The 14,704-nt window shown below is 45.2% G+C and overlaps 2 protein-coding genes across 2 annotated transcripts; both read left to right on the forward strand.

The window, feature by feature from the left end:
• The first annotated feature begins 621 nt into the window (after nucleotides 1-621).
• On the forward strand, nucleotides 622-7,429 carry LOC109768787 (O-fucosyltransferase 6). The gene is made up of 10 exons (XM_020327515.4): nucleotides 622-1,063; nucleotides 1,152-1,214; nucleotides 1,745-1,835; nucleotides 2,054-2,130; nucleotides 2,960-3,048; nucleotides 3,159-3,342; nucleotides 3,841-4,022; nucleotides 6,046-6,148; nucleotides 6,241-6,572; nucleotides 6,672-7,429. The coding sequence occupies exons 1-10, from the start codon at nucleotides 878-880 to the stop codon at nucleotides 7,165-7,167; spliced, it is 1,803 nt and encodes a 600-aa protein (XP_020183104.3). The 5' UTR covers nucleotides 622-877; the 3' UTR covers nucleotides 7,168-7,429.
• A 2,069-nt stretch (nucleotides 7,430-9,498) lies between these two features.
• On the forward strand, nucleotides 9,499-14,240 carry LOC109768786 (uncharacterized). The gene is made up of 16 exons (XM_020327511.4): nucleotides 9,499-9,843; nucleotides 9,979-10,075; nucleotides 10,172-10,293; nucleotides 10,432-10,485; nucleotides 10,602-10,721; nucleotides 10,800-10,919; nucleotides 11,005-11,146; nucleotides 11,236-11,406; nucleotides 11,894-12,049; nucleotides 12,344-12,450; nucleotides 12,575-12,668; nucleotides 12,768-12,909; nucleotides 12,997-13,153; nucleotides 13,232-13,348; nucleotides 13,476-13,602; nucleotides 13,742-14,240. Exons 1-16 carry the CDS (start codon nucleotides 9,830-9,832, stop codon nucleotides 14,009-14,011), a joined length of 2,010 nt encoding a protein of 669 aa, XP_020183100.1. The 5' UTR covers nucleotides 9,499-9,829; the 3' UTR covers nucleotides 14,012-14,240.
• Nucleotides 14,241-14,704: the final 464 nt, after the last annotated feature.

Raw genomic sequence — 14,704 nt, forward strand, 5'->3', positions numbered from 1 at the left:
GAAATTAATGTCCATAAAATTTTAGAAAATGTTCATAAAATTCAACAGATACGTAAATAACGAACAAACGAAACATCACTTAGATAGAGCTCTTTTAGGGAATACATAGAGGTTGTTTTATGATTTTATTTAGTCCATCGTGCATCGGTTAAAAAAGGGTTTTTGTGTTCTATAGAACGCTTGGCCCCAGATAAATTGACACAACTTCCTATGGTTTAGTTTCTGTAAGCTACATGAATATGACTAAATGTCTAATTTGCCTTCATATATAACTATGTTTATTCTGATACTATAGTTGTACTGGTCATAAAAAACACCGCGATGCAGGTCAAGGTGAAACACATCATTCATCGGTCTAGCTGAGTTAGGGTTCATCAATGCAGCTTGCTTAGCCAAGAAATATTTTATTATGGCGCCTTAGGAAATCAAGTTGTGATGAGACCATCACACTTTCAGTTTTTGAAATGACTTCTTAAAAGTCTCTTATCTCATCGTGACATGATTCACACGTAGTTTATGAAATGACATTTTAAAAGTCCTTATTTTACCTTGACATAGTCTGATTGTTTTTCCCTGTTGCAATGCACATACATATTTGGTAGTGTGGGATAAACTACGGACACGGTTGATCGATGATTTTGCATCTTGTACCGTCGAATGCGGCCTACGGACACGAGTGGCAGAAAAGGAGATCAAAACCGCGATCCAGCTTAATTAGTACACTCGCCGTACGCTTGATAGTACTCCATCTCGAAAGTTCGAACACACTACTGATCCGTAGGGCTCCCATGTCGCCGCTGTCTCGGCGACTACTTCTCCGCCGCCGTCGCCGCGGCGCTCTCTCCCTGCCCTGAGATCTCCGGTCGCCGGACCCGATATGGTCCTGCCGCGCCGGCGCGGCGGCCACAACCACCACCCGTGCCCGCGCCGCGCCGTTCTGCCGGCGGCGGCGCTACTGCTGCTCTTCCTCCTCGCCGCCGTCACGCTGCTCTACGTCTCTCCGCCGCCTCTGTCCGACCACCCGGCCCTCGCCTACTCCCGCCGCCGCTCCCCGCATGCTCTGGTACTCCACTGGTACCCCTACTTGCTTCTACCTGTTCCTTCACGTCTCTCGATCTAACTCGTGGCGTTCCACGCGTGTGCTTTCGCAGCTGAACAGCTCTGGCGGCGGCAGCCTAGTGGAGCCCGGGCGCCGCGAGATTTCCCGCGTTCCAGTAAGCATGTGCTTCCCCGCTTAGATTAAGCGAGCTAGTTCCTTATTGTGTTCAGTATTCACCCAATCGATTTAGCTTTGAGGGAACCAAATCAACTGCACATGATTATTGTGTTCTGTTTGGTGGAGTATTGACTTAATGAGTTGAGTACGCTGCATTGCTCCTGTCTTTGTAGCCAATCCTGCAGTTTATGTGGTTATTGCTTTAATTGGGAGATATAAGTGAACTAGGTTCAATTTAGTGTGCCATTGTAAGTAAATTAGTTGGTAGTAAGCTATTTGGCTGAGCTCCATTTCTATCTTATTTCAGAAGGACTTGTATTTGCATGCTCCAGCGTATTTCTGAACTTGTTTCCATGGGTTTGTAGAGGTGTGAGTTAAAATGGATTTTTGTTTTTCTGTGCCGCTGCAGATTATTTTCAGTCTAGACCTTTTCCCCTTTTGGTAAACCTTTTTTTTCTGGCTAAAGTATGTTAAAATAGAACTTTGTTTTCAGGATTGCTTAGTTAGTTTCAATTTCTCAAACTGCAGAAAGGTGGTTGGAGTGCGACAGATGGCCTCTGGGGTTCGAAGCTCGCTAGCAAATTCTATGGGTGCAGCAACTCAAGCAGCAAGTTTCTTGGTGCGCAATATTTTTTTGCCATAGATGGTTAATTAGAATTTGCGGTACCCACATAGGCCATTTCAGATATTAGATTTGTTCTACAATCTTATAATGCATATCCTGGAAATGGTGTTGGTGGTAGCGGTGCTTTTTCTTTGCTGTGCTGGGCTAGCCCCCCCCCCCCCCCCCCCCCCCCCCCCCAATCGCCGCCGCCTGAAGTGTTTCAAATTGTGCAGATTCAGGTGTTATGACACATCCAGACCGTTATTTGATGATTGTTACAAGTGGAGGCCTCAATCAACAGAGAACAGGGGTAAGACATATGCAACTGCCACATGTTCCTGCTCGAATATTATAATGCATGTAGATGCAAAACATGTAAACAACCAGTTTAAATATGTATATGAAGAAACCCTACTGTCTTAATACGTCTCATTTTCTTAGTGCTAGAGCTTGAGTTTGTTTTTGTAATATTATTGTTTTATTTACTCTATATGCTCCAAAATACCAAGGGTTCTTTTCCAGGTTTACTATGTTTTAGATATCCCGATTATAAATGAAATAATCATTAGGAAGTATATTTTCAAGTGGCTAAACTAATACTGGATTCAGTATTAGAACTGAGCTGGTATCGTTACATATGAATACAAATGCATAACAAAGCTAACTTATTGATACACATATGCCAACTTCCTTGCGTTTTTGAAATTTGAAAAGATGTGGTTTCTAGGCAATATCACCTGAAGAAGCAGGTAGCCTATTGCCCACATATCCAGAATTAAGCGTGCAAATATGGATCATATCTTTTCATGAGTATTGTAAGTAGTACTTCACATAAAACACAAGTTAGAGCTTGTATTCTCTTGCAATATTTAAAACCATTAGTAATCTTCAGTCAGACTTTGAACAGTATAGGCTAATTCTGTTAACAGTTAGGCACCTCCCGAGTATAGTAGTGTGTAAGGATGTGGCAAAGCTTGAAGTCTGAGGTCTCTGCAATTTTATTTTGAAAGTGTGTAAGCTTAGGAGCGTCTCTTCATGTTTCACAGCTAACTCTGTAGTAGCTATGTGTGTTTTCTGATTACATATTATGATGTTCATAACTATGCCCATTATCCTGATTAATGTGTCCTTCTTCTCAGATAATTGATGCTGTTGTTGCTGCACGTATTTTAAATGCAACACTCGTTGTTCCCAAATTGGACCAAACCTCCTTCTGGAAAGATGCAAGGTTTTTTCGAGTACCAACAATTTCTCATCCTAGCCTTCTAGGTCTGCTCATGTTTTTAAGAAGACTGAAATGTGTGGTTTGTGTTTATACCATTTCTCTGCACTCTGCAGTGACTTTGCTGAAATTTTTAACGCCGACTGGTTCATCTCATTTCTATCAAAGGATGTAAGGATTGTGAAAGAGCTTCCAAAGATAGGAGGTAAACTGTGGGCTCCTCATAGAATGCGTGTGCCCCGCAAATGCACTCAGCGATGTTACTTGAACCGTGTGTTGCCTGCACTTGTTAAGAAACATGTAAGTATTGTAGATAGCAATGTTTGTTACTGACATAAGTTATTTGATGTGCTGTTATCACTTGCATTAGCCTACTATGCATCCTCATTCGGATGGTATGAACTGTGAAACAGGGGCATTTCATATGCAAGTATACGAAAGGCCCCAATAGTACATATGCATGTTTATATTAAAAGAGTATGTACATAAAACAGGAGTATGGACAAGGCATTTGTAGACTCCATGCTGTGGAGCACTAGGACAATAGGTTATGGAGCTATACTTAAACCTGAATTTAGACAACAATCTGCGTGATCATATTGTTTTTCAAAATGACTTCTTCTGCTGGGAAACTGTTAAGAACTCTTTTTGGTAAAGAAAATATTACTGCTTCATTTTGTTAGCATTTTCGGAAGCTGTAGCCCCCTATTAGAAGTTGTTTTTGTGACAATGTAAGAGACTTGACTTCTGTGATTAAATTACTAGGGTAGCTTATATCCCTTCTTTCACCTGATGCAGGTTGTTCGACTAACAAAATTTGATTATAGGCTAGCAAACAGGTTGGATTCTGATCTGCAAAAGCTGAGGTGCAGAGTTAACTACCATGCATTGAGATTTACTGACCCAATACAAGAAATGGGTGAAAAGATAATACAGAGAATGCGGGAGAGGAGCACATATTTTATTGCTCTTCATTTAAGGTGCCCACACTTCAAATTCTCATGATTCAGCTCACATTTTTCTTTGATGCCAAGTGAGAGAAAGCTTACTGAGGTGGCCTTTGTTTGGGCTACAGCTTCTGATTCTCAGATTCTAGGGCCCTAAAATCAGAAGCGCAAACAAACACGTCAGATTCCCGTATAGCTTCCTAGAATCCGATTCCAAAAATGAACTACCAGCAAAGGGAATCCGGAAGCAGCGATTTTGATGATTCGGCCGATTCTGCAGCTTCCCGCAAAACAAAACGGTTCGTTTTGTGCCCCGCAGGCCGGGTCAACGACGCCCAAACCCCCTCGTCTCGTCTCCCTCCCATGGCGACCACCACGGCGGCAACCGCGACGGAGGAGGCGTGCCTGCTGTGGCTGGAGAATCAGGCGGAGCCCGACGGCGGCGGCGCCTAGGAGTACCTCGCCTGCAGGCTCCGCGCGCGCGGCCCTGCCCCTCGGCCTCGCCCGCAGGCTCCGCTCGCGGCCCGCCCCTATCTTCCGACCACCAAGCTCTGCCTCCGCCGCCACCTTCGCCTGCACCATCGGCTCTAGGACGGGCGGATATGACGCCACCACCCCCGCCCCTCCCCGTATTCCGGCCAAGGAGCCGCGTCTCCGCCGCTGCCCACGAGCACCGCCAGCGACGCGCCGCCCCGATCTCCGCGTACGCCACCCCGTTGGCTCCAGGACGGGCGGATCCGGCGCCTCCATGTCTGCCCTCCCCATACTCCGGCAACCCAACCCCACCTCCACCTCCGCTGCTCGAGCTCCGCCCCCAATCTCTGCTCTGTTCTTGGCGTTGGGTAAACAAACAGTACATTCGGGGCTGCAGCTGCTTCAGATTTTCAGGGCAAACAAACAGGCTGCTTCAGATTTCCAGAATCTGCAGCTGCAGCTGATTCTCAGAATCCAAGCTGAAGCTGATTTTCAAGAATCCGTAGCCCAAACAAAGGGGGCCTGATATATGACCTACTGATTTGGTATTGTAGATTTTCAAATTTTGTTCTATAAAGTTGGTCAAACATAGAGAAGTTTGATTTTTCAAAAAAATTATACACTATATTTTTGGAAAGGAGGGAGTATTAGGTTATCTCATTCTGTGCTGTGAAGAGCATAGTTTGATATGAGTCAAAACAGTTTAGAGTACAAGGATCGGTCGACCGGGCTGGGGATGAGCATAATGCCAGCTTCTTAGCAAGTATGTTATTGATATTATGAGCATGATGCCTTGTTTACCAGGAACACCCTAATTGAGCATAGTCTACAGGGGGAATGTACAAAGGAGTGAAGGGAGATGTCTATATGGTCAACACTCTCTACCTAATAATAATATATAGGGAGGAGGCTTTCTTGGTTGTTGGTCCGTCATCAGAACTACCCTCGAAATTAATAAAAATTACCCATCATGCCACCTATAAGTGATGGAAAAATGGTTCAACGTCCTCAGGCCCGTTCCGGATGTGTTTTGATGGCTAGAAAGCGTTCGACAGCCAAACACCTCTGGCTCTGATCGTTAGGTTGGGCTGACAGCCCATTTAGTGGAGATGCAAGCCCGTTCAGGTGAGAATCTACCCCAGGTCAGTAGTTGCTAAAACGCTTGGTGGGCCAGCCTGTCAGTGCTCGCACGCTTCTCTTTGTGCGCTCTTCCTCTCTGCTGTTCGCTCGAAGGAGAAAAATAAATTGAAAATGAACCGGCTGCTGCTCCCATAAAAAAACCCCTGCTGCTCCTCACTTAAGGAAAAATCGTCCGGCTGGTTTTCTGACAACTAAAATCATTATGAAAAAACAATTAAGTATGGTCCTCTGTATATTTGGCTGCTAGATTCGTAGGATTAATTGCACACTTGGCTAGTGAAGTAAACTGTCTATGTCTCCATCAGCAAATGTGATTTTTGGCCCTACTTCTCAAAACAAAAATGCACTATCAAAGCTACAAAAATGTTTATCCCAATTGCTGTGCACTCCTTTTTGCGCGGGGATATTTAGTTTTAATGGTGTCAATGTTTTGTGATGCCAGATTTGAACCGGATATGCTTGCCTTTTCTGGGTGCTACTACGGTGGTGGAGAAAAGGAGAAGAGAGAACTTGGTGTGATACGGAAGAGATGGAAAACCTTGCATGTGTGTATGATATCATAATGTATTGTTAGGTACTTAGTCATGAAGTCACATATAAATATTATGAATGCAACCTTTGCTATTTTGCATTTCAGGCTAGCAATCCAGAGAAAGAAAGAAGGCACGGTAGGTGCCCACTAACTCCTGAAGAGGTGGGGTTGATGTTGAGGGCACTGGGCTACAGAAAGAATGTTCATATTTATGTTGCCTCTGGAGATATATATGGTGGGGCAAAGACGTTAGCACCCCTGAAAGCGCTATTCCCCAATCTTCATACCAAAGAAACAGTAACAAGCAAAGACGAGCTGGCTCCGTTCTCAAAGTACTCATCTCGCATGGCCGCACTTGATTTCATTGTCTGTGATGGAAGTGATGCTTTTGTGACTAACAACAATGGTAATATGGCCAAAATTTTGGCTGGGCGAAGGTATAACCTTATTCTTCTGATATCCCTTGGTTGTCATCATGGTTTTCCTTGTATACGAATCTAATGTTAGTTCTGACCATGCATTGGTGGCCGTGGCAGGAGATATCTTGGGCATAAGAGAACGATCCGACCAAATGCGAGAAAGCTCTACTCGTTATTCTTGAGCAGAGGAAACATGTCCTGGGATGCATTCTCCTCCAAAGTGCACATGGCCCAGAAAGGATTTATGGGGGAGCCCAAAGAGCTGAGGCCAGGAAGGGGGGAGTTCCACGAGAACCCCACGACATGTATATGTGAAAACACTGATCCCAAAACACCGACCAAACCTAACCCTCGAAGCGAGCAAGGATTGATTAATGGCACCGAGGGTAGGAAAGCCATTACCGAGCCCACAGTTGCTAATCATACCAACGAGGAGTTGGTAGGATCCAGTGCGGAAGAAGACGACGCTAGCGTGGAGAAAGAAGACGACACTAGTGCGGAGAAAGAAGATGACACTAGTGAAGAGAAAGAGGAGATAGCTGACCCGGAAGCGGAGGATGATGCGTTGGTGAGACCAGATGATCCTGAGCTGGAGGAGGTTCTTTCAGATTAGACAAGTTACCCAGGCCGTAGGTAGATGTTAACCAGCCGGCAGAGTTTTGGTGAGCAGCTGATGGATTTTGCCCCTTTAAATGTACATATTTTGCGTGCTGTGTAAAATAACCCACCCCCTTTCTACTCTAGTTAGCTTGTAGTGTATCCTCGGCTTTCGTTAGTCCGGTATCATAGCGGCTGTGCGCTGATCTCGTCGAGTTTGTAATGTGTGTGGTATGTTGTAGCATGCGCTTGTTTGTGTTTTATTCACTTATCTGTAACTCTCTCTGGTGGTGTCTAAGATGCACATCTCTGGCTTATTTTTGCAGCATGGGCATTTGAGCAGCACGCCCGCGGAGTCTGCATTTCAGCAAAACTGCCAGGTCAAGATACCTTCTGTCCGATCAACTTGTTTATGAACTCCCCCCTTGAAAAATTGGTTCTAGAATTCTTGTCGCCTCCGACGGAGGTTCTACAAATGCCACGCACATATACGCATAGAAATAAACAGCCTGATTGCAGCCGATGAAATATGGTGCGTTCTTTTGATAGCCCGATCACGTGCCAAATGGCGTCCTCGCTCTGCTCCAGCCAACAGCAAGATGCTACTCCCCCGACCTTGTTCGGAGCCTTATCCTAGCGATGAATTCTTCGCTTCCGTTCCACAGTATAAGATCATTTTTTTCAGCTATGTTAGCTTAAAAAACGATTATTATTGGACGGAGGGAGTACATGAAACCCGACTCCACCAGTACAATAGAAACTAAGCTACTCGCGCTCGCCCACCTCGCCCAAGCCCTGAAACGTTTCAGCTCCGACGAGTATTTTCTCCTAAAATCTTTAGAGCAGCCTGGATTGCGTTCTCTTTGAGGTTGAACAAAACAAGGCAAGTCCTCTACAATCTCCATGTCCAAGGTAGCACTACACTATTGTCCTGTGATCTATCTATCCATGTAGGACGCTTGTAGCTTCGTGGGAGATTCTTGCTCCTCTTTGTCCTTACCTATTGTATCTACTTCCTACTCAAGTTCCAAGTTCCAAAGCCACAAGGCTTTTGGCATGGATCACAGGTCGGTCTCTTTGCACCCCGTGAGCGGGAGCAGCTCAGGGAAAGTCTATGTATGTACTATGGGCTTGGAATCGGATCACATGACATGATCACTGTTACTCCGCTACTGCCTGCAGTTCCCGTGCCCCATCTCAAGTTTTCAACGCTGTATGCATCGATCCATGGTGTTCTTCCTGTTGTTTCAGGAAACAAAACCTTCCTTCAATCATTGTTATCTTACGGCAGTTGTGACTTGGGGGTGCGTGCGAGGTGTCCATCCATCTCCAGTTTGAGCGTGGCGTGGCAGCCATGGCGGTCCACATCAGTAGGCGCGTCCTGCCAGTGCTTCACCGTCCGGCCACTGCTAACGACTTCATTTGTGATAGTATGGTTAGGTTAGGCACGTTACGTGCTTGAAATGCTATACAAACAAATCCTGCTAGGCTGCTAGCTACTTCTTCAGTTGGTTAATAGCATTTCTAACGTCCTTGTGTCAATATCTAACTATCCTATAGATAACTTAAAGATCAAACCTTCCTTAGAATAATTAAAGATCAGAAATTGCCGTTACGTCTGCTAAAATTGCACATTTTTAGTAATCTATGTACTTGGTCCAAGTGATGTGCAACGTTACATGACTGACAGCCACGGAAAAATTAGGCGCCTAAAAACTGTACAAATTATGTAGTACTCCCTCCCTCTCAAAATAAGTGTCTCAATTTTGTACTAAAGTTAAGACACTTATTTTGGAACGAAGGGAGTAGTAATTGTTATTACAACCAATGAGATACTATACTCTTTGCTGGGCTTTTTTAACCGGGCTAACCCCCTTCACATTGCAAATGAACGGAAATACATTAGTTCAAGAAACACAACATTTCAGGGGACAGGAAAAGAGAGGGCGAGCGAGTTCAACGCACCGTCAGGGACTCACCACTTTCGCCCGATGTCGAAACGAACGCTATGGGGCGAAAACCTGAGCGGCACCAAAATAAAGTCTAGCCCTATTACATGTCCAGCACAGGGACAGTCAACAAACTTTGCTGTTTCTTAGTTTGTTACTTGCAAGCATCGTCTATTTAATTTCTATACAGTGAGTAGGAGCATATAAGTAGCAGGTAACGATAAACATCCCTTCATTAATTGAAGGAGCTCTCTCGCAAAAAAAAATTAACTGAAGGAGCTGCTCGATACTCGCAAAACATCTACTATTACTTATACTGTATTATATTACTCAAAAGACGGATGACTGATTAGTGGGCATCTTTTCGACAATGACATGTCTCTGTTGTGTTGCTGCAGGCCGCTGTGGACATGTAGATATTCCATCGTCTCCTCGGCTGCCGGCCGCACTTGAGAGAGAGAGAGAGAGAGGCGCCAACTGTTACCGGCCAACAACCCCGGAACGAATTGAAGAGAGGCAGGGCGGACCACGCCATTGCCGCACCTCCTCCTCCTCCTCCTCCTTGGCTTCAACTCCACGCATGGCACACATGCATGCTTGCTTTCCAAACCAAGGGATAATTGGCCGCCCATCCATCTAAACATCGCCACCACACACCACACCACATTATTCTCCAGGCACGCACAAGGATCGATCAGTGGAGGAGGGGATCCGTCGTCCTCTCACCCCATGCCGAAACTTAGGTACTACTTCTGCTTCTTCCACTGCATGCATGGCCACGGGTGCACTGCCATTAATCTTTGCTTGCTCCTGTGCTTCGCTCCACTAAGTGAGTTTCTATATATACGTAATGCTGCTTCCTCGTCTCTCTGGACCAGCTGCAGGAGCCTGGTGCGCTGCTGTTTGGGCCCTCCACGGGAAGGGGAAGCCGGCGACGCCATGGACGGTGTTAAGCTCAAGGTCACCAGCAGATACGTAAGTGCCTCCTGGCTCCTGCTTCCTGGCGATGTTTATATGGTTGGCGCGTGCCAACAATAACATGCATGTTTCGTGTGTGCCATGTATGTGCAGGTTATAGTTAAAAATGACATATTCGAGCTGACGCTGTCCAACCCCGACGGTATTGTGACTGGCGTGCGCTACAACGGTGTGGACAATCTTATGGAGATTCTTAACAAAGAAGACAACCGAGGGTACCAATCTTACTCAGCACGCATAGTTTCTAGCTAGAGCTTCAGCTTATAGGTGTGGTGGTTTTGCTATATCTGTCGATTTGTCTTGTACTATCCGAGGCGAGGTGAGTTAAGCAATGCACCTTCATCTTCTGTCAGGTACTGGGACATTGTATGGAATCCACCAGGACAGCGAACTGGAATATTTGATGTGTAAGATAAGAGGAGCTCATAATTCAGACTTCATTCATTTCCCCTCTATTTTTTTTCTTCTTCTTGTTTATTCTTTTCTTTCGAAAAGGAGGTTGAAAGTGAACGCTTGCACGCAGGATCAAAGGCACAGAGTTCCGCATCATACATCATGATGAAAACCAGGCTGAGGTCTCCTTCACTAGATCATGGGATCCTTCTCAGGAAGGGAAAGCTGTTCCGCTCATCATCGACAAGAGGTACTAGTATGAATTTGGAGCTCTTCTCACCACTCCACTCTGGGAAAATCATGTTTATCTCTGTATGTATAAATACAGGTTCATCGTGCTTCGCGGCTCCTCGGGATTCTACACATATGGAATCTATGAACACAAGGAAGGGTGGCCTGGTTTTGGCATTGGGGAGACCAGGGTGGCCTTTAAGCTTAGAAAAGACAAGTTGGTTCTCCACTTTAAGAAAGAATTTTTGCTCTTCACTTATTTATTTTTCTTCCCACTGAAACTACGTGTTGGTGGAATGCAGGTTCCATTACATGGCAATGGCTGACAACAGGCAGAGAATAATGCCGATGCCTGATGACCGATTGCCTCCCCGCGGCCAGCAATTAGCGTACCCTGAGGCTGTCCTCCTTGTGGACCCAATTAATCCTAAACTCAGAGGGGAGGTAAGCTAATAGAGATACAACAAGATTATCCATGATAAATATTTGACTTCATTCTGAATAAGCTCGACATTTCTGATATGTTTATCAAGGTTGATGACAAGTACCAATACTCGTGTGAAGATCGATACAATAGTGTCCATGGATGGGTGTCATCTGATCCTCCGATTGGCTTCTGGCAAATCACGCCGAGCGACGAGTTCCGTACCGGAGGACCTTTGAAGCAGAACTTGACATCTCATGTCGGGCCCACTATGCTCGCCGTATGTTCAGACCTTGACAAAAATAATATTTACCCTGTATTAGGGCTCATTCGTTTTTACAGGATTCTCAAATCATACGAATATGAAAAGTAAAGCATTGAAATGTCAAATCTACTCCAATCCTTAGGAATTTTCCATGAGGTCTCACCTAATGCTAAGAATCCTTAGGAATTTTCTATGAGACCTCACCTAATGCTAAGAATCCTCAGGAATTAGGCCAATATAGGCACAATCCTTAGGAATCTAGCACTTATATTCCTATGAAACGAATGCTCATAGGAAAGAAATCCTACATAAATCCTCCAAACCAAATAAGCCCTTACTGTTTTTATTTGTGTTTTTCCTTTTATGAGTAGCATGTTGTGGCTACTTCAAAAAAATAAAAAATTATAACAATGATCTGGAATTTAACAGGCTAAAACTGAGCTCAGATTATTGGATACTAATATGCAACGAAGTTCTGAAAGGTCTTTTTATCTGGTCTTAGATGTTTCTTAGCGCTCATTATGCTGGGGATGACCTTTCGCCCAAGTTCACGAATGGAGAATATTGGAAAAAGGTTCATGGACCGGTGTTCATGTACCTTAACTCCAGTCAGGACGGATCTGACCCAAGTCTACTATGGGAGGATGCAAAAGTTCAGGTGATTATAGTTCAGCAAATAAGTAGTACTTTAGGGTACAATTCAATTTTCACACAACAAGAGAGCACTCCATAAGTTAGTATAATTTATCAAATGACAGCAATTATGGCAGAGTGACTGGCTTATACCCCCTCCGTAAACTAATATAAGAGCGTTTAGATTACTATTTTAGTGATCTAAATGCTCTTATATTAGTTTACAGAGGGAGTATTTTGTACTATATTGTTATGAGCAGTACACAAGTAACTCGGTCGGTACTTGATGTCATCTTTAATGTTTGCCTTGGAAAATCAGGTGATGATGGAGAAACAGAGCTGGCCCTATGATTTTGCACTTTCAGAGGATTTCCAGAAGACTGAGCAAAGAGGCCGTATCTCTGGTAGATTGCTTGTAAGAGACAGGTAGTACATAATCTCCCAGTTATGTACAACTAGATAAGGTTCACAGTAACTTGAATTTTCAATTACCCTAGATCTAGTTCAAGCACCATACATATGCATATCTTACTACCATATATATCATCAGGTATATTATAGAGGATGAGGATCTTTATGCCGCATCAGCCTATGTAGGCTTAGCATTACCAGGAGAGGCTGGATCGTGGCAAAGAGAGTGCAAGGTACGTACCACATGCTTATAAGCTAGTACTGTATAACATTACCAAATGCTTATATGGTCTGTATTATTGTGGATGATGAAGTTTTTCCCTGACTTGCAGGGATACCAATTCTGGTGTCAAGCAGATGCAGATGGTAGCTTCTACATAAAGAACATTGTAACTGGAAACTACAATCTATATGCGTGGGTTCCAGGTTTCATCGGTGACTACAGATTCGATGCCACACTAACAATATCTTCAGGTTAGCCTGGCTTAGTACTAGTTGCAGCCTGCCTCTAACCTGAATGATTGGTGTCCTGACAAGAGATTGCTGAGCAATGGTGTTCAGGGGACGATATCTATCTGGGTGACCTCGTGTTCGAGCCACCGAGAGACGGCCCGACTATGTGGGAGATCGGAATACCCGATAGGTCTGCTGCCGAGTTCTACGTTCCAGACCCCAACCCCAACTATGTGAATAGACTGTTCATCAACCATCCTGACAGGTGAAAGAAACCTTTGTGTCCAGCAATTAATCGTCAAGTTGTTTCTAATCACACGGTTGTCCCGGGTGTTACATGCAGGTTCAGGCAGTATGGGCTTTGGGAGAGGTACGCAGAGCTGTATCCGGACCGTGATCTGGTGTACACCATCGGCGAAAGCAACTACAGCACTGATTGGTTCTACGCTCAAGTTACCAGGTGATGTCTGTCTGTTGTTGGCTCACTCAGATATCATTTCAAATACCCTCAAAGAATAGTAAAAAAATCATAGAAGTGTTTGCACTAACATCTTGCCTGATCCGCACCTATCTGAACTGAACTGCAGAAGAAGTGATGGTGATACGTACCAGCCGACCACATGGCAGATAAGGTTCAGCCTCGACGCCGTCCCTCCCAACAGCACGTACAAGTTCCGGGTGGCGCTCGCGTCTTCAGCCAACGCTGAACTGCAGGTTCTGAATTGAATTCCCAGAACCAACCCCAACGTTTTGTTTTGCTGATGCTCATGTTGGTTGGTTGCTTTGAGTCCTCTCTTTCTTATCATCATCATCATCATCATTATCATCATCATCCTGTTGCATGCATTTCCAGGTCCGCTTCAACGACGAGGCACGGGCGGTGCCTCACTTCACCACGGGGCTCATCGGGCGCGACAACGCGATCGCGAGGCACGGGATCCATGGCCTCTACTGGCTCTTCAGCGTGGGCGTGAGCGGCGCCTGGCTTGTCCGGGGGATCAACACCATCTATCTGAAGCAGCCCAGGAACCAGAGCCCGTTCCAGGGGGTCATGTACGACTACCTGCGTCTGGAAGGACCCTGTGCTGTGCCTGCCGCTAACTCAAGCCCAAAAGCTAGTTAATTAATTAGCCTACCTTAGCCGTATTGTATTTGTATATGTGACACCTAGCTAGCTAGTACAGCTGTAATGTACTGTATGATTCAGCAGAGCATCCATCTGCTACTCCCTCCGATCCAAAACAAGTGCCGATGGGGTTAGTTCAAAATTGCGACAATTATTATGCACCGGAGGTAGTAATTCATATACTACACCATGCATATAATCTATCTATACGCTTTCCTTGTTTCTACTACTACATGTGGCTTACTTGCTACCTGCAGAGTGCAGACTGAGGTGTTTGTTCCAGCTAGCATATATGCCTCTGTGTTGTCAACTCTGTTTTGCTACCGTGGTGTTTTTTTGGAAAGTGTTTTGGTGCTGTAATGCCAAAATCTCACCACACATAGCAGTGAAGTTTCCTAGTAGCCGTATAGTACCTGTACAATACAGGGTGCATGTTACAGGAAAAAATGAATGATTCTACTTTTGGACGTGCCTCTCTGGCGGGGAGGGAGACATGAATGGAACTCGACGACATTCCTCGGCCACATGCGCGCCGATCGTCCTAGCCGCAGAGAAGGCCGCTTCAGGTCGTCCGGGTCCAGGTGTCCGGCCCCATGCGCGCCACAACAGCCACCCCATCCACCCTACTCAAACCCGCAGGCCAATCGCGCCGCAGATCGTGATTTCCGAGATAAGGACGTGGCCCCCTCC

This window comes from Aegilops tauschii, chromosome 7 (genome assembly GCF_002575655.3).
Source record: "Aegilops tauschii subsp. strangulata cultivar AL8/78 chromosome 7, Aet v6.0, whole genome shotgun sequence".
Taxonomy (NCBI): domain Eukaryota; kingdom Viridiplantae; phylum Streptophyta; class Magnoliopsida; order Poales; family Poaceae; genus Aegilops; species Aegilops tauschii.